At 44.8% G+C, this 25,061-nt stretch overlaps 1 protein-coding gene across 2 annotated transcripts in view; it reads right to left on the reverse strand.

Annotated features, from left to right (window-relative positions):
• Positions 1-25,061, reverse strand: part of cacnb2a (calcium channel, voltage-dependent, beta 2a) — a 111,896-nt gene that overhangs the window by 37,406 nt on the left and 49,429 nt on the right. For both annotated transcript variants that reach the window (XM_079489990.1, XM_079489989.1), the window contains exon 3: positions 1,706-1,825. In XM_079489990.1, coding sequence (XP_079346116.1) covers positions 1,706-1,825 — 120 coding nt within the window. The remainder of the gene's footprint in view (positions 1-1,705; positions 1,826-25,061) is intronic.

Here is a 25,061-nt window from a genome sequence, read left to right on the forward strand (position 1 = left end):
GTGCCACTGTACAACCTGTACGTACATACAATACAGGCTCTAATAGCAACACAGTGCCACTGTACAACCTGTACGTACATACAATACAGGCTCTAATAGCAACACAGTGCCACTGTACAACCTGTACGTACATACAATACAGGCTCTAATAGCAACACAGTGCCACTGTACAACCTGTACGTACATACAATACAGGCTCTAATAGCAACACAGTGCCACTGTACAACCTGTACGTACATACAATACAGGCTCTAATAGCAACACAGTGCCACTGTACAACCTGTACGTACATACAATACAGGCTCTAATAGCAACACAGTGCCACTGTACAACCTGTACGTACATACAATGCAGGCTCTAATAGCAACACAGTGCCACTGTACAACCTGTACGTACATACAATACAGGCTCTAATAGCAACACAGTGCCACTGTACATACAGTATACAGGCTCGAATGCAGCCTGACTATTGAACTATCCCGTGGGGTGGAAACCACAGAGCAGCTGGTCGAAACGTCAACGATAATAGGATAATTTCACCGATCGGAGGCATGAATCATAACAGAGAGCCAGTCAATTTGACAGGCTGTGTTTATTTGTTTAGGTCGATGAGACTTTGCTCTGATTAATGGTGGTGCGGGTTCTCTCTTGAGGCTGAGACTGATCATTACTAAAGCCTCTTTAACACATGAACTCGGGACAGCAGGGTAGCGGGTTGGGACATGGTCCGTTGTTGCCCCGTCACACATTGAGCACACAGGAGACTGTCCTGCACACAGGAGTCTGACCCGGGACAGGAGAGACCGTCATGCGTGCAAGACATGTTCTCACCAAACAGTAAATACTGCATTTATATAGCGCTTTTTTTTGGCTTTTATGCCAAGCGCTTTACATAGATTGTGCATTCCACAGCACACACACACACACACACACACACACACACACACACACACACACACACACACACACACACACACACACACACACACACACACACACACACACACACACACACACACACACACACACACACACACACACACACACACACACACACACACACACACACACCAAACTGGGAACCTCGCGGTTTGCTCCGGCCACTCTACCGCAGGGGTTCTCAACGTTTTTGGCCGGGGACCCCCGGAGATGCTTTGGCAGTGTCTCGGGACACCTGCCCCGCCCCCTAATATAAATTGACTGCTACAATAACCTTAATAATAGAAACAATACCATACCATAAATAAATACTGAAACCAGATAATCATTAGGAAAGGTGTATACTGTATATGTGTACTATATGTAAACTCTTTATTTCCATTTTCCAGCCATTCAGTTGCAAGAAAAAATGTTTATTTTTATTTTTTTTATAATTTGGGGACCCCCCAAAATAATTTGGCGACCCCCAGAGGGGTCGCGACCCACGGGTTGAGAACCCCTGCTCTACCGGACACTCTACCCCTGAGACACTGCCGTCCGTTAAATGCACGTTAGCTTTTTCCCTCCTTCACAGAACGACTCGGGAGCGATGCAGTTTTTTCCTTCGACATAAAAAAAATAAAAAAATAAAACATACATGGGAAACAAACCGCAACAAAACAAAATGACTGTGTGTAAAGATCAAATAAGCCTATGATTGAAAAGAAGGCGTGTATTTCACAAATGCTTGAGAAGCGAGGTGGTAAAGAAGCGCAGCATTACGTACCTTGGCCTTGTCGAGCTGAGCCTGCGCCTGGCGCTCTGCCTCTCTGCGCGCTGCCTCCTTATCCTCCTCCAGGGATACATCCGAGTCTGATGGACGGCTGGTGTAGGAGTCGGCCGAACCCTGGAGGAACACAGGACAACCACACCTCAGTGTCTGTCGCACAACGTGTATATCGGTCGTAGGCTATAGTGTTTGCTTATATATAGGGTTCGGATCCTAAAGGATTTGAACGAGTCCGGCTCCTTAGCGGTCTCCTCTTAACGGTCCGATTCCTTAACAGTTCCAAATAGACCCTTAAAGGTCCTGTTACTCCAAAGTTAGGCTGGTCTTTGGAATTAAAAGTTTTGATAACCACTATTGTGATTCTATAACAGCCGTGAAGTCCACATACCAGCTCTGACAGTGTGATAAAATGTGGTTGCGGAAACGGTTGCAAATGTGATGTTAACCGATTCATCAATGTCGGATCCAGTTCCTCCGGTCCTGGGTCCCAACCATATACATAATGGACGTTGCTCTGGGGGGATACTCTTTTTGATACTGGGACTCTGTGTATTTTGTATTGGGTATAATATACCGTCTTAGTCTGTATCTGTAACTTAACTAAATTCTATTTTAAACCCTGCCTACGCGCTGAGGAAGACGGAAATCGCACATACATACTAACTGTACTACGCATGTGAACCACTTGAGCCACCTATTTTCACAAATTCCCAACTGCGATGCATCGTGAGCTTGCAGAACTGCTATTTTTGAAAGGTTTAACCCATAATGTCATAACCAAAACAGCGTCCCCCCCCCCCGCCAGGGTTTAAGGCGTTAACAGTTCTGAAAAGCACCAGTCATCCCAGGTCACCTGATCGCTGAACACGGAGAAACAAGCGAGGGCACATATATAGCACTGAAGCACCATTCACATCTCAAAGAGGAAATAGCAGACAGAATATCGCGCCTACAGTATAAGCTCACAACGTGAGTCATTGAGCTGTTGTGAGCAATGTTTGGGCGCCCGACACCATTGTGTGACGGAGCATAACTTTCGTTTATTGCCGTAAATAGCTCTCTTCTTCTGTAAATCACTGTAGCCGTTGCTATACACCCAAAGGGACAATTCACAAAACCACAAGATCTAAGGTATTGGGTCCGTGTTGAATAATTAACGCTTCTTCTCTGCCTGACAAGGCAGCACGACAGCTAATCTGTCTACACACACACACCACACACACCTGCACGCACTGCACTGCACGTGCACTGCACACAATAATACACATGAACTGTACTATATCTCTCTCGCACACATACTGTACACCACAGGACTTCCATTCATCCGCTGTTATGATAAATAGAATTGAAACACTCAATTTAAACACGCACACACACACACATGCATGCACGCATATGCATGCGTGCGTGATATGTGAATAGATATGTGAATCCCTTGACTGCTTCAAAACCGCTCTCAAAGAGCACCTACAGACGGCTGCAGTCCCCCCAGGCAGAAACTGCCTGTCATAATTTCTCCCTATTCCAAAGCCCCCCCAGGTACATTATATATTTAAACTATTTTCAGCAATGGTACACTTATTTTTTCAGTGGGTAGATCTTGTTGAGCTGGTCATTTTGAAAGTAGATCTCACGTCATAAATGTGTGGGCACCCCAGCCCTACTGTGTATATTTATGATGATTTCTTTATTGATGATTTCTTTATTTATGATGATTTCCTGTTTTATGTACAGTAAGTGTATATTTGTACGTCTCTAAATGTTCTGATGAATTGAAAATGGTGGACCCTGCTGTGGACAAGTGTAATGCTTTATCATGGTGTCGTCCACAGTTTTTGCTGTGAAATAAAAAAATCAATCAATCAATCAATCAATCGATCGAGTCTCACAGAGAGCCTCTTGGGGGGACGGGGGGTCTGTAACTCGGCAAGAGTCTCAGTGTATAGGCCTATGGGTCCATTTGGTTCCATTACTACATTTATGGGGGTCCTTGAAAATAAAAAAGTAGAGGGGGAAAAAGGAGGGGGCCCTATAGAGCCCTGGGGATTCACATCAATCAGGTAAATAGGGTTTAAGTGGTTAACTAAAAGTGGTTCTCAAACCTTTTTCTATACCTGGCCACGGACCCCCCATCTGAAAATATTTTCTGCCAGGGACCCCCATAAAAGGCTTACATTGTTAAAATGTTTCAAAGGTATACATATATTCCAAGACAAATAAAGCAGATATATACAAGCTCACAACATGTCACATATCATGCCATGTTTTGAGCTTAATAGATATAAAGTGGTTAAACTGATTTTCATGCTATAATATTAACCCATTCTGGACGGGAACCCTTTTTGGTGTTTTTACTAAGCATCATGTTATACTTTAGCTATTTAAAAATAGCAGATCGGTGGCACGCTATGAGCTTGTAGGTCTGCCATCTTTGAAAAATCGTGAAAATGCGGCACAAATCTTTGAATATATATTCTTTTTTTTTTTAAGTTTTTTTTTTTGTGTGGCTTTCGCCTTTATTTTTTATGGAGGGACAGACAGTAGGCTGACAGGAAATGGGGAGAGAGATGGGGGGAAGACATGCAGTAAAGGCCGTCGGGATCGGGAGTCGAAACTGTGGCACACTGCCAAGGTTACCAGCCAAGGTGCCTGGACCACTGAGCCATTGCCCAGGCCTGAATATATATTCTTTCAGAAGACTTTTTTTTATTTCGACGTCAGGCCTAAATGGGTTAATATTACTCCAGGAACCCCTTCAATCATGACCCCGTGGCCGCCAGCCTGCCTGGGGGTCCCCAGACCACCAAACCAAAACCCCGTGGCCGCCAGCCTGGGGGTCCCCAGACCACCAAACCAATCATGACCCCGTGGCCGCCTGCCTGCCTGGGGGTCCCCAGACCACCATAAACCAAAAGGGGAACCGTGTTGGCTTCAGGTTGGCTCACCTGCAGACCACGTCTCTCTCTGCCTCCACAGTCGCCGGTGTCTCATTCATCTCACTGCACCATTATACTCTCTGCTGTGTCTGAGTTAAAAATAGCCTCCCCCACTTCGTGCCTGATTAGAATTACCCAGCCATGCCAAACACACACGACACACGCACACACACACGCACGACATACACACACACACAGAAAGATCAAACCTCACACACACGGATAGATCAATCCTCAACTCTTCCCAATAGCTGCATTACCATCGTTAAGGAAGCTGATGAGGCTGCGGTAGGTACAGTATAGCATTATTACAAATGATAATGAACCATTCATATCTTTAGAACCTGCAATTATGATGTCCGGCAGCCAAGCTCATTAACTGTCTCTGTGTGTCTGACTCTGATCTCGTCTACTTTGTACCTGCAGTGGAAGACTAAAAATACCTGGAGAGGTTTATTTGAAAGCCTAGCTCATTAACTATCCATGGAGCTGGAGCATTCATCACACCGGGCTTATGAATAAGGCATTGTGTCGTCCGCGCGCAGCGCTCTCGCTTAGCCGCGCAGCTTAAAACTATTAAAGTGACACTCAGTATGCAGTAGGTGTCATGTTTTTTGGCGTCGTTAAAAATCACACACACACACACACACACACACACACACACACACACACACACACACACACACACACACACACACACACACACACACACACACACACACACACACACACACACACACACACACACACACACACACACACACACACACACACACACACACACACACACACACACACACACACAAAAAATCTGGGTTGTTGAGTTGTTTACAACTTACAGTACGATGGAGATATGGTGTAAATGGGGTGAAGAGGGCCCTCGTTTGTACTATGGTCTACATTCTAACTTTTTTATGACAATCGTATGAAATTGTTATTATAACTTAAGTTCAGGAACAGACACAACTTTTTCCAACCTGGGCACTACTCTCCCTCTGACAACCTGGGGAGAGCCCCAAACTGAGCTCATGCTTCCTTCAATGCATGAGGAGTGAGCAGGTCTTGAGTTTCCTCCGTTAGGACGTAGCGCGGGGAGGCAGTATAGAGACCAGGATTACTGGATGTTTTCTGTGAGGGTACCTACATTACGGGACACAGAGAGAACTCTGCACAGAAAGGCCCTTTCGCCAACTCCACCTAGGGTATGGGCACTGATGATGCAGAGGAGAGAACACGCCCGCAGCGCCCACAGTGTCCCCGGCGAGAATCGAACCCAGGACCTTCTAGCTGTGAGGCGACAGCGCTATACCGACTGTGCCACCGTGACAACCGAACAGATTCACTCTTCTATCACAGTTCTGGGGGCTCGTAATATTCTAACCCTATGTATTGCCCTGATTGCCGATGCTATTTGCATGTGTGGCTCTGCTCATTTGATATTACAGATTGCCTGTGCAACATACACAATCTGAGATCACAAACCCCTCGGAGCAGAGCACAAGGTAAAGACATTACATGAATAACGACTTAAATTGTATGCCATAACCACATAGATACATTATGATACATATCACATATAAAACAATCCATGAATCATGTTATAATCACAGAATCACCCATTACAGAACTGGATACCACATATCAGACAGTACTGTACAACCCATAACTATTATATTCACATGCAGAATCACCCATTACAGAACTGGATACCACATATCATAGACAGTATAACCCATAACTATTATAATCACATGCAGAATCACCCATTACAGAACTGGATACCACATATCATAGACAGTACAACCCATAACTATTATAATCACAGAATCACCCATAACTAAATGCCACAGTAGGGAGGAGACCAGGGAGGTGGAGGGAATTTGAATGCTGACATCTGAACGATTACTGTTACATGCAGTGAACGCAGAACAGTGACTGCTTAAATGGACCGCCTGATATACTGTGGGCGAATTTGCTTGAAGCGAATGAGAAACAGAGACTGATCTGACAAATCTGCCACAGGACAAAAAACAATCCCTGGGGATATGTGTCTGGCACTCCTCAGTTTGAATTACATTTCGCTCACCCCAGAGTTGTGGGTGACCAATCAGAGTGCACTATTCAAAGTGAGATTTTTGTGTTTTTAACTTGTTTGTAACCGCCCGTTTGGAAATAAATCTTCCACATTGAAGTTCCAGACAGTGATATTACAGTGTGGTCATGCCAGGCTAACATCTACGCAGTGATATTACAGTGTGGCCATGCCAGGCTAATATCAGTGATATTACAGTGTGGCCATGCCAGGCTAATATCATGTTCCAGAAAGTGATATTACAGTGTGGCCATGCCAGGCTAATATCAGTGATATTACAGTGTGGCCATGCCAGGCTAATATCATGTTCCAGAAAGTGATATTATAGTGTGGCCATGCCAGGCTAACATCTACGCAGTGATATTACAGTGTGGCCATGCCAGGCTAATATCAGTGATATTACAGTGTGGCCATGCCAGGCTAATATCATGTTCCAGAAAGTGATATTACAGTGTGGCCATGCCAGGCTAATATCAGTGATATTACAGTGTGGCCATGCCAGGCTAATATCATGTTCCAGAAAGTGATATTATAGTGTGGCCATGCCAGGCTAACATCTACGCAGTGATATTACAGTGTGGCCATGCCAGGCTAATATCATGTCAGGTCAAATGAGGTCCAAATGAGTTGGAGGACATCAGTCCAGTGGGTCCGAGCATGAGGAAGGTGATACTGTTATCTGCCCAGAACCTGACAGTCATGAATGATGACAGAACACGCTGCGCTGCACCGCCCATCATCACTATCAATAAACAACCAGGCAGCTCCGCCCTGACCCCCACCCCCCTGCAGCCACTGATTGATGGTATGTAATGTATGGATGGACACGCACGCACGCACGCACGCACGCACGCACGCACGCACACACGCACACACGATTAGACAGAGCTTTCCAAACATTGCTCGTATCATTGACAGTACATTAACGTTGCCAGTTACAACGTGTGTGTGTGTGTGTGTGTGTGTGTGTGTGTGTGTGTGTGCCTTTAGATGTTAATACAAAGTCAGTTTAGGTTGAGATGTTATAAAATCGCCACCAACGTTTGCGTGCCGTGTCAGAAGCTGTCGTACTTCAAGCACACACACACACACACACACACACACACACACACACACACACACACACACACACACACACACACACACACACACACACACACACACACACACACACACACACACACACACACACACACACACACACACACACACACACACACACACACAGTCAGTGCTATGAGAACACACACAGACATGGATGTAAACATACTTAAAGGTGTGCTTACACAGGCATCAGAGCTCTTGACGCGACCTCCCTTGGTTCGTTTCAGTATTCGGATCCAGGTGGCCTTCATCAGCCACACTGGTCACACAGTGTTCTGTCCTGAGCCAATAGCCCACCCGACCCCCCGCCCCCACCCCCCCACACACACTACTGCTACTAGTACTACAACTAGTACTACTTCTACTAATACTAGTCTACTAAAACTCTTACAACTACTGCTGCTACTACCACTATTACTACTACTACAGCTAGTACAACTATTACAATCACTGCTATTCTACTACTATTAGGCCTACTACTATTGCTACTACAACTACTACTAACTATTACAACCACTAGTGCTACGACTGGGCTACTTCAACTGTTAAAACAAGTACTAGTACTAGTGCTACTACAGCTAATAACTGCACTGCAAAGTTCAACGCGATGCGGCTACAGGTGCATTTGAACCTATAATGGCTAAAAGCCCGGCTGGTATCCTAATGCACCGGTGCTAAAAAATGACGAACAAACAAGGTCTGGAGGTTTGTATCCTGGAACTACCACTGCAGCTACAGTACAGCTAGCTCGTCGTTACTGCTGCCAGTGTATACAGGTCCACATCTATGGGTGGTGATGAAGCTGCTGAAGATGATGGGGGAATCCACAGGAGCTGCTCTCTCTCTCTCTCTCTCTCTCTGCCACCACGTGCATAATCTCAGCATCTCAGCTCGCTTGCTCGCTCCTTCGTCTGCCTGGGAGCCGCTGCTCTGGAGTGGGATCAGACTCGCCGCCTGCAGCATGCAGGAGCAGCCGTGAGGCGGTCAGCCAGGTGGCTCCTCGCTGACTGTCAATTCTTCCTTCCCTTTACGGCTCAAGCTTCAGCTCCGGTATATCCCCCCACCCCAGCTTCACTCGTCCTGCCGCATCATCCCTGCCATGTGGTATTACCACGGCTCCTCTGCTGCCATGATGCTGATGAGGATCCTCCTCTACAGGGGAGGAAAACAGACAAGGCGTGCGGCTTGTTTTGCTGTCGTCTTGTCTGTTTGTTGGTGGTGGTGCTGGTGGTGGCGGCGGCTTGGCACAGCTTCTCTGTATGCAGCCAGCAGTGCTTTGCTTCTGTTGCCGCTGCTGTGAATGGAGCTGTGGTGGTTGCTTGGCTGCTGCTGCTAGCGCTTGTTCTCAGGTGCTGCTGCCGTTGCCAAGCGCTGCAATGCTTGCTGTGTCTTTGCATGCCCGTCTGTGCTGTGCATGTCCTGCAACCTCTCTCCTCCACAGCCTCCCCCCCTGTGTTACCTCTATGATTCTCTCTCTCTCTCTCTCTCTCTCTCTCTCTTTCTTCTCTCTCTCTCTCTCTCTCTCTCTCTCTCTATATCCATCTACCCCCCCCACCTCCTCCCTCTCTTCTCCTCTTGTTTTCTTTCTTTTTTTTCAGCCACCCCTCATAGTCCTTCCATCTGCTCATGGCTCTCTGCTGTGATCCGGCATCCTCTGCTTATTTACTTGTTCTTAGCTGCACATTTACACGCTGCGTGTGCGTGCACATGTTGTGTGTCCGTATGAATTGGATTTTCGCGCACGCACGCACGCACGCACGCACGCACGCACGCACGCACGCACGCACGCACGCACGCACGCACGCACGCACGCACGCACGCACACGTCTGTCAGTCTATAAATCAGCTGCACACCTCTCCTACTCGGAGTAGAGGTGAGGATCACACTCCCCTCAATCTACATGCTCACGCTTATCACACATTGCACACTCATGTAAAAAAACAACAGTGTGTGAGAGAGGCAGAGAGAGAGAGACACAGTGATAGAGAGAGAGAGAGACACAGTGATAGAGAGAGAGAGAGAGAGATACATATTACATGGATGTAAAACTATTTCTGACAGAAAATGCAATGCAATTTTTACAAGATAGTAATAGTCTTCCTTCTAAGTTGCAATGTAAGTTTACACTTTAATTTATTCCCATTACATTTAATATTGAATTGTACATACATAGTTTTGTTCTGATTGTTTTGTTCCACTTTTGCTTTGGTAATGTAAACGTATGTTTTCTCATGCCAATAAAGCTACTTTTGAATTGAACTGACACAGAGAGACAGCATTTCCAGACCTGAGCCGAACAGCCGCTTTTAAACTTTTAAAGGTAGCACCTATCAGCTCCTCTGTGATTCATTACATGTGTGAGCAGAGCCAGGCAAAGTCGCATGGGACAAGCAGGGAGTCATTGCTGCTGAGGACAAAGGACTCTTCAATACATCCTCTTTTTTTTCCTGCCAGGTTGGTCGACATACGTCTGACCATAATAAGCTCCACCTGGTTGACCTGTCACAGAGCGCTGTGAGGTCAGCGAGCGGTCAGCCTGGGTCAATGATAGTGGTGCAAAGTAACAAAGTAAATTTACTCAAGTACTCTAATGGCACAATGTTGAGGTATTTTCTACTTTACTGTTTTCAGTACGTTTACTTATATATAATATTCGTCCTACACAAAGATTAAATTCCCATTGACAATGCATGGAGAATTTACGTCATATGTGTCTGGGCAAATCTGTATTTTCGCCCTACACAAACATTGGGACATTCTGCACAATGAGTACTTCCTACTTTTGGTACTTTAAGTAAATTTTTACCCCAATTCTTTTGTACTTTTACTGAAGTAAATGTTGAATTCTGGACGTTTAGTTGCAAAAGAGTAATTCCACATTGCGTTATTGATACTTTTACTTAAGTAAGACATTTGAGTAATTTTTCCACCACTGGTGAGGTCACGAGTTCTGCGGAGCAGTAATTGAAATGGGTTCGCCGGTTCTGCGGCTTAGTGGTCACATCCCCAGGGGGCTCTCTCTCTCTCTCTCTCTGACCGTACATCATGGGATGACACGCTAATCAGCTGCAGCTCATCACAGCCAATCAATGACACGGTTCCGTGCGCCCGGGGTACCTGCCTCTCGACAAGCACCCGCCAATTTAGCCACATCTCACATCAAAGGGGAGGCCTGGGTGCATGTGGGGGGGGCGGGGATTGGTGAGAGGGGAGTATGATATATTTTTTTTACCTCATTAAGACCAATTTGCTTAATGACAGAGGCGGTTACCTAAGCTAGATTATGATTTGGACGGAGATGGAGAGTGACGCAACAGCAAACTGACTGATGTTGTGGTCTAATTATGTTGTGGTCGGACACAAGGTGGACTGAGGTGATGCTAAAAATAAGCAGGACTGTGCAGAAGGTCAACAGTCCTGTAAACCTGCGTTTCCCCAAACACTGGGTCGGACTCGGGAGTGGGTCGTTATTGTGGGCTTTATTTTGGTCACGAGTACATTTTCCTTTCCTAATTTTGTTTTAATTATTATTTCAATAGATTTCATAAATACATAAAAAATACATTGGAAGAAAAAACAACAACCTTGTTGCGACCGAAGGTCGCAGTTAACTATGGAATCATGCATTTCCCGTCAGTGTGTGTGTGTGTTGGTTGGTCGGGGTGAGAGAGCACGTGACATCATCAGGGATGGAGCACTCTAAAACTACCTCCAGCTAGCAGCTGGAGGTAGGAACTGGTCGGAATAATGTGATCCTTCCACGCGCTACGTCCGGCCAGGGAAATTCCCCCCTGTCAGGTGAAAAGAAGCAGCTAGGACTCCTCATGCATAGAAGGAGGCATGAGGTCAGTCCGCTGCCCCCCCAGGTTGGCAGAGGAAGTGTAGCGCCCAGGATTACATTAGATAATTGGCACTGGGTGAAAAAAACTGGGTTACAAAATCGTGGGATAAAAATTATGAGAAATAAAAAAAGGTATGGAGCACGTGACATCATCAGGGATGGAGATCCCTGATGTCATCAATATTATGCCCATATATGGAGATCCCTGATGTCATCAATATTGGCCAGCAACTCTACATCTGACCTCAAACCCTTAGATCAGGGTCAGCTCCATATATGGAGCTGACCTGTTCTGACATTCCATATGTTGATCCTTCCCCATCCATCCATCCTCTTCGATGTCTCTCTTTTGACTGATACCTGTCCATTTAAACTCTAGACAGGCCTGCCCCAACGTTAATAGTGCAGCCGCGCCCGGCAGCCAGAAAAAACTAGAGTTCTTAACAGGCCCGAAAATGAAGATCTTACCCCCCATGCCAAAGCGCCAGCGCTCACCCAGCAGTCTGCTGTCACCCAGGCAGATATGTTGATCTGATCCCCCATTCCAAAGCGCAAGCGCTCGCCCAGCAGTCTGCTGTCACCCAGGCGGATGCGTGGGCAAGGTCGCTTCTCGCCCCCAGGCGTCTTACTGGTATTATGAGTTTGTACTGTAGATCAGTGTCCCGACGTTGGGAGTCCCTTAGTCTCGAGCCCTGCCGCAGACACATTTCTCAGTCAAATTTCTCGTTTGGGTCGCAGGCAGCTAAACGTTTGGGAACCACAGTACTTCTGCAAAAGGTTATGGGTTGATTTCTCAATAATAACATTTACAGTGTTATTATTAGACGCTTTGCTAATCTATAGAATGTATACTGTATATGTACGTATAAGTGCTTGTATCGCAGCAAAGATCAACACTGCACGGAGCGTACACTGCCAAATCCTGAGTGTTGGTTTAAGCCGCAGCCGCAGTGATATTGGAGCAACCCCAGAGAAACGGAAGTAAGGCTCTAGCTTCCCAACATGTGACCGACCCAGGTGATACCTGCTATAAACCATGTGACCGACCCAGGTGATACCTGCTATAAACCATGTGACCGACCCAGGTGATACCTGCTATAAACCATGTGACCGACCCAGGTGATACCCGCTATAAACCATGTGACCGACCCAGGTGATACCTGCTATAAACCATGTGACCGACCCAGGTGATACCTGCTATAAACCATGTGACCGACCCAGGTGATACCTGCTATAAACCATGTGACCGACCCAGGTGATACCTGCTATAAACCATGTGACCGACCCAGGTGATACCCGCTATAAACCATGTGACCGACCCAGGTGATACCTGCTATAAACCATGTGACCGACCCAGGTGATACCTGCTATAAACCATGTGACCGACCCAGGTGATACCTGCTATAAACCATGCGCTCAGTCACACACCAAGAATTTAGAGTAGCCAATCGTTTTTTACCCCTTTTTCTCCCCAATGTAGTCATTATGCTGATGAATTCCTCCCCCAACACATTTTTGTGTTGTCACTGCGGTTGTATCCTACTGACTCACCTGCCAGTGGGGTGCCCCCACCGGGAGGACGTAGGACTTACTTGTGTGACGTAAGGCCTACGACACAACCTGTCATTGACCATATTCGTATAGTGGCCATTTTGCTTTGCGGGGAGGGGGTTCAATTGGTCATATCGATCCCCTCGGACAGGGGCCCTTCGACATGCAGCAGTGGCATAGCAGTCACCACAACGGCACGTCAGAAATCACTAAAGCGAATTATCACCATTGAGCGGGTTGTCTCTCTGCATCCGGTGTGTGTTGGCTTGGCGTCACATCCAGAACACGATAGCTGGCACTGTATCTCTAAAAGTAAGACAAATTACATCTATATTTTTTGAGTGGTGCAAACCACTCCAACAACTGGCTTTGTTAGTACCCGTGTGTGTTTGTGCCTGTACGGGTGAGCATGGTTGCTATGGTTAGTATGTGACGTCACTGACATCACCGACATCACATGCGGCGAGTACTTATGACACAGATGCTTTCCTGGTTCTAATGTACAGTAACTATAACAATAAATGTGTAGTTGCACCACTCAGTTCACACAGGTGTGATTTTTTAATAAAGAGAATGTTGGCTACATTTTTATTGTGTACATTATAAAGTGTTAATTTATCTCTTAAGACTTTTATTGTGTAGAGCAGTGGTTCCTAAACTGGGGGTCGGGTCCCCAAATTATTTTGGGTGGTCCCCAGATGATTAGTCCCCAGATGATTAGCCTAATGCGCAACATTGTTTTCTGTAGAAATGTGCAGAGGCAGATAACCTATACACATACAGTATATTGTATGTGTATAAGTGTATACAGGGTATCTGGCTCTGCACATTTCTAAAGTTGCAATTTAATAGATTTGTAACACCAAATTGGCCAAATTGTCAAATATTTGGTAAGAATGAGCCAAGTCAGTCAACATTGTGAATATACAAGAGCTTGTACATCTGCTATTTTCACAATATTTACCTGTGGAACTGAGTCAAACTAAATGTAATGCCTCAACTCCTATACAATTCCAAGTGCTTTTCAGGGCGGGGCAGTCCCCAGTCCAACGTTTGGGAACCCTTGGTGTAGAGGAGACATAATCATGCAATAACTTAACTTCCGTTTGTGTCTCCACCTCCTCAACCCTGCCTGCAGCATCGTAATGTTTCACTCCATTCCTGACTACCATCTATTTCCACTTTAATTGCAATGCCCCCTCTATTCCCATTGCCCTCTCTCTCTCCCTCCATCTACCAGTCTTTGTTTTCTTTCTGTCAATATTCTTCTCTTTTTCTAACACTCCACTTCAGCAAGCTCCATCCCCTCTTTCCCCAACTCGACCCAAGCCAGTCCTCCATGCAGTGTTAAGAAATAATTTAGAAAGTTAAGAAACCCAAAAGAAGCTACTATATAGGCCACACCACATGACCACTTTAAACCTATATTGTATACATCAGCAATTTGAAATGATCCAATCTAGTAGATAAAATACATAAAATGTGGAATATTTGGAAGAGTTTTGAAACATTCTAAATCTGGTATATGGAGCTCCCTGGCACAAGCATTTTTTAGATGGATTATAGACCAATTACATGAAAATATTTGAGGATCACTGGTTTAAATAATGACTAAAACATTTGGAAGCAGGCCCAAATAAGCAACTAGAAAACCAGCCCCAAAAACTGCAACTACAGAAAAAGAAGCCAAAGTTGCTTATAATAAGCGGACATGGCAACACTGCCTCTTTCATGGGATGAGTGAAGGCTGTGTCTTTCCAGTCCATGAGGTTTGTCCTCAGGAAGCACAAGACATCTGCAAGTCTGTGATGCATTGCATACTGTATGTAACTGATGGCCTGAACCATATGGCCACACATGTAAACATTACTGTACCTGCCAACAGCTGCGGTACAATGGAATCATGCCAATTTGCACACAATTCTGACAGAATACCATAACATTGACAAAAAACATAACTGGTAGTTCTGATGAACTGTAACTGTACTCTTGTGTGTGTGTGTGTGTGTGTGTGTGTGTGTGTGTGTGTGTGTGTGTGTGTGTGTGTGTGTGTGTGGGTGTGTGTGTGTGTGTGTGCGATTGTGCGTAGCTATTGGCTGTGAATTGAAAGGTCAATTACTGGAGGGGACAAAGTTAAATTTGGCAAACATTCCCTCAGAATAGGGATGCCGAGGGTTTAAGTGGTTAAACAAAAGTGGAATTTAAAATTTTAAGCATATTTTTATATCACCATAATATCGTTATCGCAATTAGTTTTGCCACAATAGTCGACATGTAACTGTCATATCGTCCCCTGTATGTGTGAAAGCTACATTGTCACTGTTAATGTGTTAAAACAATAATTATTATTATCACAGAGGAACAATACAATCACAGAAGCCTTTACACTAAGACTATATTTTGGACCAAAGACATGCCAGCAAAACAACAACCAAGGCCAACATTTATCAGCTTGCAGAGCTGATCAATGATCAGACTTTCTAGTCTATAGTCACGTGGTCAAGTAGCGATGTAGTGGCGAGATTAATGGGAGACTAGCCCTACAGTATATGGCCAATCAGACGGCCTTGGCGGCTGATTTCACCCTTCTGCTGGGACACTAAGCCCGCTCTCCCCCACCGCACCATGATTAGAGTCTGCAAACGTGAGCCACACTAAGGTAGAATATACAAGAGAATGGAATGCTAGCTGATAACGACTAGAGTCATTTCTTGTTCATTTTCTTGTTATTTTATATGATACTGTATGTTGAATTGAAAACATAGGACCACACTAGAAAAAGTCCCCACGACCTCTTTGCACGACCTCCTTTTAGCCTTAATGTCTGACTGTACCACGTGCTGGTTACATTTCTGACTAATGAAGTATTCAATCAATCAAAAACCTCACCCCCAAGTTTCTTTGAATTATTACATCGTTCTCCGTGCACGCTTCTTACGCGACGATTTACGCTGTCATTGTTGACTAGGGTTCAATGCCATTTACTCTGATTTCGCGCTTGTAAGTTTCTCTGGACAAACGCCTACATTGTGAACTGTAAATCAAATGGCCTCATTATTATGTAATCGAATTAGCCGTAGCTGTCGTCACCCTGGCTATGACACGTCTGTGAGTAAAGGCTCCATTATTATAACAAGAAACTGAGTCACTGTGGTCCGAGACCAACAGTATATCACACAACTAGACTGAAGAACGAAGAGGACTCCTCATGCCAAGTCGTGTTCTGCTCTGTTCTGGCTAATAGACTGGCTGACTGCAGCAGGGGCTGAGAACCAGGAATAGAGCCGGGGGGTTTGGCGTGACTCATTTTTGGCAGGCACCGACATTATTTAGTTTTTGTCTTTTGTCCCGCCATCTGTCCATCAATAACGTGCACCGTGCTCGGCGAGACACTACTAAGTAAATTGAATCCTCATTTTGCGAACAAACTGTCTTTTTCATCAAAAGGGCAGCAAATTTAGGGACGGCACATGACGGCCAAGAACATGAGTTGTGAGGCTGCTGCGAGGGGGGCAAGAGCGCTACCGTTCAACCACAAAATGGAGGAATGAGCAATACTAATGTGTTCCACTGATTACAGTGGTGTAAAGTAACTAAGTACATTTACCAAGTACTGTACTTGAGTACAATTTGTAGGTATTTTTTACTTTACCGGAGTATTTCCAGTTTTCAGTACTTTCACTTCTACTCTGCTACAACTCAGAGGCAAATTTGAAAATAGACAATCTACAATCTAGCTCAGAATATGCCCCATCGCGACACATTGTGAGCTTGTAGATCGGTTCCTATTTTCAAAGATTCTTATACATTTTGTACATTTGAAATCGGATATTCTGCATAATGAATACTTCTTCTTTTGGTACTTAGACATAAAAGTATTTATATCAAAATATACTTATTGTACGTACTCATTATGCAGAATGTCCCATTTTGCACATTTTCAAATATACTGTAGTATAAAATATATATATATTTTTTTTTAAATAGATCTACAAGCTGCAACACATTGTGGGCTTGTACTGTAGATCGCTATTTTCAAATGGCTGAAATGTATGGCTGAACTTGTGAAGTGGTTTATGTAGGTTTCTGTAATTTGTAGTTCTGTAGTTTTACCTGTAGTTTTCAAATAATTGTAAGGGAGTAAAAGTACAACATTTGCCTCTGAGATGTAGTGGAGTAAAAGTAAAAGTACTGAAAATTGGAAATGCTCGAGTAAAGTAAAAAATCACACCTGTGTGAACTGAGTGGTCGGTCTCTCTCTCTCTCTCTCTCTCAAGCAACAGTGCAGCACTATCTCTCTCTCTGCCACTTTTGCCCCTACTTGTACTCTAAACATAGTAACATAGTCACATAGGTTAGGACGGACATTGCTGTTCCTTGGAGTGGTTGCACCACTCAATTATTTTTTTTTATAAAAAGGTACATGCATGCATAAATGTAGTTAGGTACTTTCCACCACAGTATTGTATGTAGAGAGATAGAACAAAGCCTAGTGATGGATAAAGTGAGGACATGCATGGGGGAGGGGTACACGTGGTAGCAGGAGGAGGGATTGGGCTGCATGGATTTGAAGGTGACACTGACAAAGTGTCCACCCAGCATTGTGCGTGCCAGACCTCCCCTCTCTCCACTCCCATCCCATGCATTAGATAAGTGCATCATGAGATGAACTCCCAGGCTGTCAATCACGTGACAGGGTCCAGGAGAGCGATGTGGCAAAATGAAAAAAGAACGGGGACTGACACTTAAGAGAACCACACTATAAGCTATAGTGGATGTTCTCAGAGTGGGGTCCATGCCAAATAGATTAACCCATTTTGACATGAGATCAGATTCTAAAAATGTCTTCTAAATCCTGACAGTTTTCTGAAAAAGCTATGTTTCTATGTCAGTGGTTCTTCGATTTTTCAAAAATAGCAGACCTACAAGCTCGTAGTGCGCCACTCGGTGGCGCGCTATGAGCTTGTAGATCTGCTATTTTTCAATAGCTAAAGCATAACATAAGGGGTTCCCGCCCAAAATGGGTTAATATACCATCAGTTTAGGCACTATAACTTCATTTTATACTTTGGCTATTCGAAAATAGCTGATCTACAAGCTCACAGTAGATAAATCAGTCATTACTGTAGAGAGGGCCGGAGATTCTCGCTCCATTCCCGTATCAGCACCTCTCTCATCAATTGGCACTCTATAGCATTGGTTCTCAAAGTGGGGTCCTTATGGAGGGTCCCCAGCAAAACCTAGTTAATACAGCCGTCACAATCATTTTAACCACTTTATCCATTTACATTGGCTATTTAAAATAATACAAGCACAGTGTGTCACTTCACGCTGTGCTGCAAGCTTGTATATAGGCTTGAAATGTTTGATTCATTTGGATTATTATTATTTTTGTAATACATCTTCTATTCTAGGGGTCCCTGGCTGGCACAAACTATTTTTAGATGAGGGTCCGCCGCCAAACTTTGGGGTCCTTGACATGAAAAAGTGCCATCCCCACCTTCGGCTCATATTAAACCGAACGAGCGCTAAACCAGTGTTTCACAATCAATGGTTCGGGACCCATTTGTATGGGTCGTGGATCCGTTTTTTATGGATCGCAGGTAAAAAACTACAACAAAAAAACATTTTAAAAGATAAAAGTGTGAGAAACCCATGAACTAAACCCCTCCACAGTGTCCTAGGCTGCTCCTCTCACACCCAGCTCCCTCCTCAGCTCAGCAGTGACAGCTCTGCTGCCAACATAATATAGGCTGATGGCTGACGAGACCGGTGTTGCCAGATTTCGGGAGAGAAATAAGCAACCAGGTCTATGAAGACAAGCCCAGGTGCAGCAAAGACACTATGGGCTCCATTTTCGTCACCGCTAAACCCCTTATCCCTAAACTTCTTTGCCTTTTACTATTTTGAAAAACAAAATCTTTTGCAAAATAGTAAAAAAAAAAAAGCAAAGAATTTAGGGATAAGGGGTTTAGCGGTGACGAAAATGGAGCCCTATGGGTTTTTATCTCCCATTGGCTTAGAGGCGCTACAGGCAGCCAATCATGAAAAAGTGTCCACTAGGTCCTCATTAGTCTCAACATCGACAAAAGCCCAAAGTCGCTTACAATAAGCAGAAATGGCAACACTGCTGACAAGGAAGAGGGATACATTATAAAATAGAGACACAGAGGGATGGGTGGGGGTCGGTGTGGCGTGGGGGGGGCGTGCTTCATGCCGCTATACTTTGTGCTTGCATCATCAATATTGCGGCGGGGCGGTGGGCTGGTGTATATGAATTAGCAGGACCGTGGATGATTGATCAACGCTTCATGGCTCCCGTGGGGGGAGGGGTGGTAAATGTGTCCAGCTGACGGCGGCAGACGCACACGGGGCTATTGGATGCATGGCTGCATGGGACTGCACTTCTGCTTTTAGGTTTGTTTAAGCCTCATTTGGAAGGGAGGGGAACGCTCACAAGACCGTTTATGCACCCAGGGACCTGCAGTTCCGAGCCAGAGCATGCAATGATTTATTAAATGTTATGTTCAAAACGAGCGGTTTGGAAGTCTATTTATTCCAGGTCGGCTGAGATGCATAAAAACTACAGGAACAGAAAATAATGTACAGAGCGATGTGTGTTATTATGATAGTATTCTACTGTACATCATGATGTCCATAGACCAGGGTTTCTGGGAGTGCCGTGGCATAATAGTTTGATAATATTTGGAATTGATCCATATCACTTCAGTTGAACCACTTAGACCCTCTAACTCTACTGTAAAACAGACCTGAGTTGCACTGTACTTTTTCAATCGACACTAACTTTCTTTGGCAAAAATAGTCGATCTACAATACGTCGCTTGTAATCAATCAATCAATCAATCAATCAATCAATCACCTATTTTAGCTGAATGTGAAGTTCAAGTTACTATAAAACAGTCCTGAGTTGCACTGTACTTTTTCAATCGACACAAACTTTCTTTGGCAAAAATAGTCGATCGACAATACGTCGCTTGTAATCAATCAATCAATCAATCATCTATTTTTGCTGAATGTGAAGTTCAAGTGGTCAAGTTATTTTCTATCTGTCCTAATGGAAACTGATATTTGCAACTCGTCTCATAGTTGGCAAAAGATTTACATATTTACGTATCATGACACATGAAAAAGTTATTTACAGGGGTGCCCTGACCCCGAGCCAAAACATTTTGAGAACCACTCCCATAGACTTTTCTTTTTTGTCGTTTTGTTTTTGTCATGACCTTTGACACAGTCATAGATAGTTAACGGGCCCCACGTGGGTCCATTTTACACTAAATGAATAGTGAGGATTTTATCATATTGGGACAGAGGCCTCATGGACACACATCACGCGTGATTGATAAGAGATCTCGGCGGTGTCTCAAAAATAGCACAGCACTGCACATTGCGAGCTTGTAATAATGAATTGCATTTTTATAGCGCTTTTCCAAGTGCTCAAAGCGCTTTACAATGGTTCATTCATTCATACATTGTAGATTTGGATGTTTTTGGTGCAAGGTAGTCTCGCGTAGCCAGACAAATATTCCAAAATCTCCGAATGCTATAGTCTCGACCTATAGCCCCCATGAGCTGAGTAAAGGAAGCTGCCATTTCCGTTCACGAAAATATATTTTTAAATATCTTTAGAGCTTATTTTTTTATTTCCTTTTCTGCTAAGCAACAAGCTATATAGATGTTTTCTATTTATATTAGGATAAATGTGCGCGACTGTAAAGACGAAACGGAAGTGGCGAGGAGGCTCCACTTCCGCTTTATAGTTTACTCATGACAGCTCTTCCGTTGGCCCAGACTGTATGATGAAGCGTTTGGAAATCACAGAGGCAACAGTCTGGTAACACGAGACTAGGTGCAAGGCAACGTCACACAATTTATATATAAATCAGGCATGCAGTCGTGCCAGTGGGATTAAACAGTACTATCTATCTCCTATCAGACTGCAAGGTGTCTCACGCACGCACGCACGCACGCATAGAATTTCGCACAGGCTCAAGTAGTGTTTCGATGTTTGCCCACAGATCAATATATTGTTGAACATAAAACCAGCAGCAGCACCTCAGAGACGTGTGTGTGTGTGTGTGTGTGTGTGTGTGTGTGTGTGTGTGTGTGTGTGTGTGTGTGTGTGTGTGTGTGTGTGTGTGTGTGTGCGTGCGTGTGTGTGTGTGTGTACGTGCGTGTGTGCGTGCAGATCAGTGATGCAAGTGAAGTACTGTACCCATAATCAAGTACTGTACTCAGGTACAATTTTGAGGTATTGTTTTTACTTTAATGGAGTAATTCAAATTTTCAATACTTTTACTTCTACTCCACTACATCTCAGAGGCAAAAATTTTAATGTTTTACTCCACTACAATATTTGAAAACTTTAGTTACTAGTTACTTGGCAGCGGTGGCCGAACGGATTGCGGAGCGGTCTTGATACCAGAAGGTCGCCAGTTCGAATCAGCGGTCCGACACGTTAAAATTACCACCGCTGAAGTGCCCTTGAACAAGGCATTGAACCACTACGATGAAATGTGTTCTATGAGCAGGGCCTGGCTGGAAACAAGTTCTTGAGCTTAGCCCAGATACCCTGGGTAAATATAGTAATCATTTCATTTCATTTCATTTCACTTTATTTTTATTATCATTAAAAACATACATTAATCACTTCAGCCATTTGAAAATAGCCAATCGCGACACATTGTGATCTTGTAGATCGGCTACTTTCACAATATTTTTATACAACATTCAAACTTGTGAAATGGGACATTCTACATAATGAGTGCCTTTCCTTTGGTACTATCAGTACATTCTGATGCCAATACCTTTGTACTTTAAGAAAAAAAATCCGACCAGTCTGAAGCGAGTGGTGCAACAGCACCCCCTATTGTTACTCTAAACATCGGGACATAGAGGACATACTGTAGGGACATTACTGTTCCTTGGAGTGGTTGCACCACTCAAAAAGAGACAATCCGGGCACTCAAGAGTAAAAAGAGGAATAGCCTTTATTTCATTAAAAGGCAACTGCCCACATGTACAGTACCATGAAAGGTCGAAAATGCCTTTGTACGTTTACTCAAGTATATCTTGAATACTGAACTTTCACTTGAAACAGACTATTTCTACAATAGGGTATTGATACTTTTTTTTTTTACTAAGTAAAACATGCAAGTACTTCTTCCATCACTGGTATTGACGTAGTACGCGTCTACATTTGGGTAGAGGGCAGGTGGTGAGATAGTCACACTCCCACTGTGGACAGTGTGGAGTCACCTACAGAGCATAGCGGTAGACAACAGCATTTGTCACACGCACACGCGCGCACACACACGCACACACGCACCCTCCCTCTTCACACCCAATCATGATGAGTCATGTGTGCACTGTGCAGACACTAGTACCCTGAGACCAGCCTGAAAGAATATCTGCACTAATAGCACTAGACTGATTATAGCCATTACTGCATAATTTACACACGATGCGCGATGCACATGTGTCCAGCTGTGCAATTGTGTGTGTATGTGTGTGCGTGTGTGTGTGTGTGTGCCTTCAAACTGTCCTTTGAAGGCTGATTAGCCATTTAGTATGCGAATGAGGCTGATGGCATTCAAGCGGGATTTATAACTAGTTGTGTGGCACGGTGCAACGACGTAGCAGATCTATACACTCACAAAGTTACTCTCGCGTGACAGGTTGTGTGCTTGTAGATCCGCTATTTGATGTGCGACATAGCACGCTATTAAGTATAAATCGGTGGTCATTACTGCAGATAGACAAGGGCCGCAAGTTTCCGCTCTAATATTCCCATATCAGCACGCGCACACACACACACGCACACACGTTTGGATAGAAACTTCTATGAAAGCCAATAAGCCATGCACTGACTGTGAAGTTCAACACCCACCCCTTACATTGAGTTACAGTCTACTAACAACAGAAAGGGAGCTGGTGCTGAAAAGGACATGTTATAATGGAGAAAAGAAATAACAGGAAATACTTGAATCCAGCAGCAGTACTACGCTCAGAGATGCTAGAATCTCCTCCTCTTGCATCTGACAGCAGTGAGTGAAGCCATGTTTTGCATCTAACTGGTCTTTCTGTGTGTAATAAGTCAAGCCTGGCCCAGGTGTTTATTTTCTTTCGCTCGACATAAGCTGTTAGCGTTAACTACTGTTGCCGGTCTCCACTTAAGGCTAAGTAATGGCCATGCAGGGTCACTCACAACAACATTCAGATGCTGTCATGAGTCGCTTAGCCCCTATAAAGCAGCCCCCAACCCGACTCCCCCTAACACCCCCCTCCCTCCCCTCCTGCACACTACAAGAAGAGTCACTCCAAGCCTCTTGAGCAACCAACTGAGTGACTAAACTTCCAGGAAAAGTGATAAGTAAGAAAAATAGGAAGTTTATCGTTACACTCTAGTCTAGACCTTTCCACTAATGACCCCTCCATTCTTCGGGACTCCCTCCCTACTTCCTCTTTGTTCAGTGAGGCGGACATCAGCGGAGAACGGGAGAACATTGGCTAAATCGGGTCCAGGTAACGAAAGCATACCCTGGGCCGAGCACTTGATGCACATGTTTCAAAGTGTAGCCTTTAATGTATCTCTCTCTTGTGTGTGTGTGTGTGTGTGTGTGTGTGTGTGTGTGTGTGTGTGTGTGTGTGTGTGTGTGTGTGTGTGTGTGTGTGGCGGCGAAGCCCTGCAAAACAAACTCACCACATCCGACTCCTCACTGCCGGACCGATACATGTCTGCCCTACCCAGCTCTGCTCCGTTCCCGTCCCGGACCGGGAGAAAGAAGGGGAAGAGGGGGGAGAACAAAAAAAGAAACAAAAAGCCCCTCTCAGCTGCAGCCCATCTCCTCTCCGAGCTCGTTACAGGAACTCTGGCCGCCTGCGAATCCCCCCTTGTCCCGACACGGGGGTGGGTGGGGGGGGGCGGAAGGAAGGAAGGAAGGAAAAGCTCAACCTTTAAGCCAGAGTGAGAGAAAGTTGTCCGGGCTGTAAAGTTAGTTCCTTCTCGGCCCTTCTATGGCCTAATTCAGTCCGCACAGCTGAGAGGGCAGAGGGGAGACAAACCTCTCTTTCCCACGCTGGGGGAAGAGCACTCCTTCAGAACGCCACGACCGTCCTCCAATCCCAAAACAAGGTCCCCCCCCCCCCCGCCCTGCCGCCTCTTCCCCTGCCCCTCTCCCCTCCCACATACGCACGCACGCACAAACACACACACACACACAGCCAGTTAGGAAGTAAGTATCTCTGGCCAACAGGGCCGGCCTGAAAAATTCCAGAATGCAGCGAAAGCATCTGGGGGAAGCTCTTTTAATGTGCGTGTGTGGAGTGTGTGATCTGGGAAGTTTACATGTGTGGCTCTCCATGCCTCGACTTTGAGGAGCGGAAGGCTAGAGAGAGAGACTAACTCACTGTAAGTCCCAACACATGTTGGCGCTTGAGACTGAGGAACGACGTCAGGAAGTAATTATCTTCACCGTGTCGACAGAAAATGCCATATTCACCGGCGTGATCAACAAAGGATTCCCGAGTCGTAAACTTGATTGTTCATTGGTCGACCAAGATTAAGCACACAACGGCGCACAACCTTTGCGTTACAGTGTGTAAGGGAGTTATAAATGTCTGTTTTTTTTGGGGGGGGAGGGTCTGAAAAGTGAGACAAAAAAATCAAAATGACATTTGAATAATAAATAATAATAAAAACATGCTGTAAACATCCATCTGGTCAAGTCAATAAAAACTGGAGTTATATGTGGATGTAAGTAAATCAAGTGACACAAGTAGTTTAGTTTTTACAGTAGTCAGGCAGT

The sequence above is a fragment of the Electrona antarctica genome (assembly GCF_951216825.1).
Source record: "Electrona antarctica genome assembly, chromosome: 20".
NCBI lineage: Eukaryota > Metazoa > Chordata > Actinopteri > Myctophiformes > Myctophidae > Electrona > Electrona antarctica.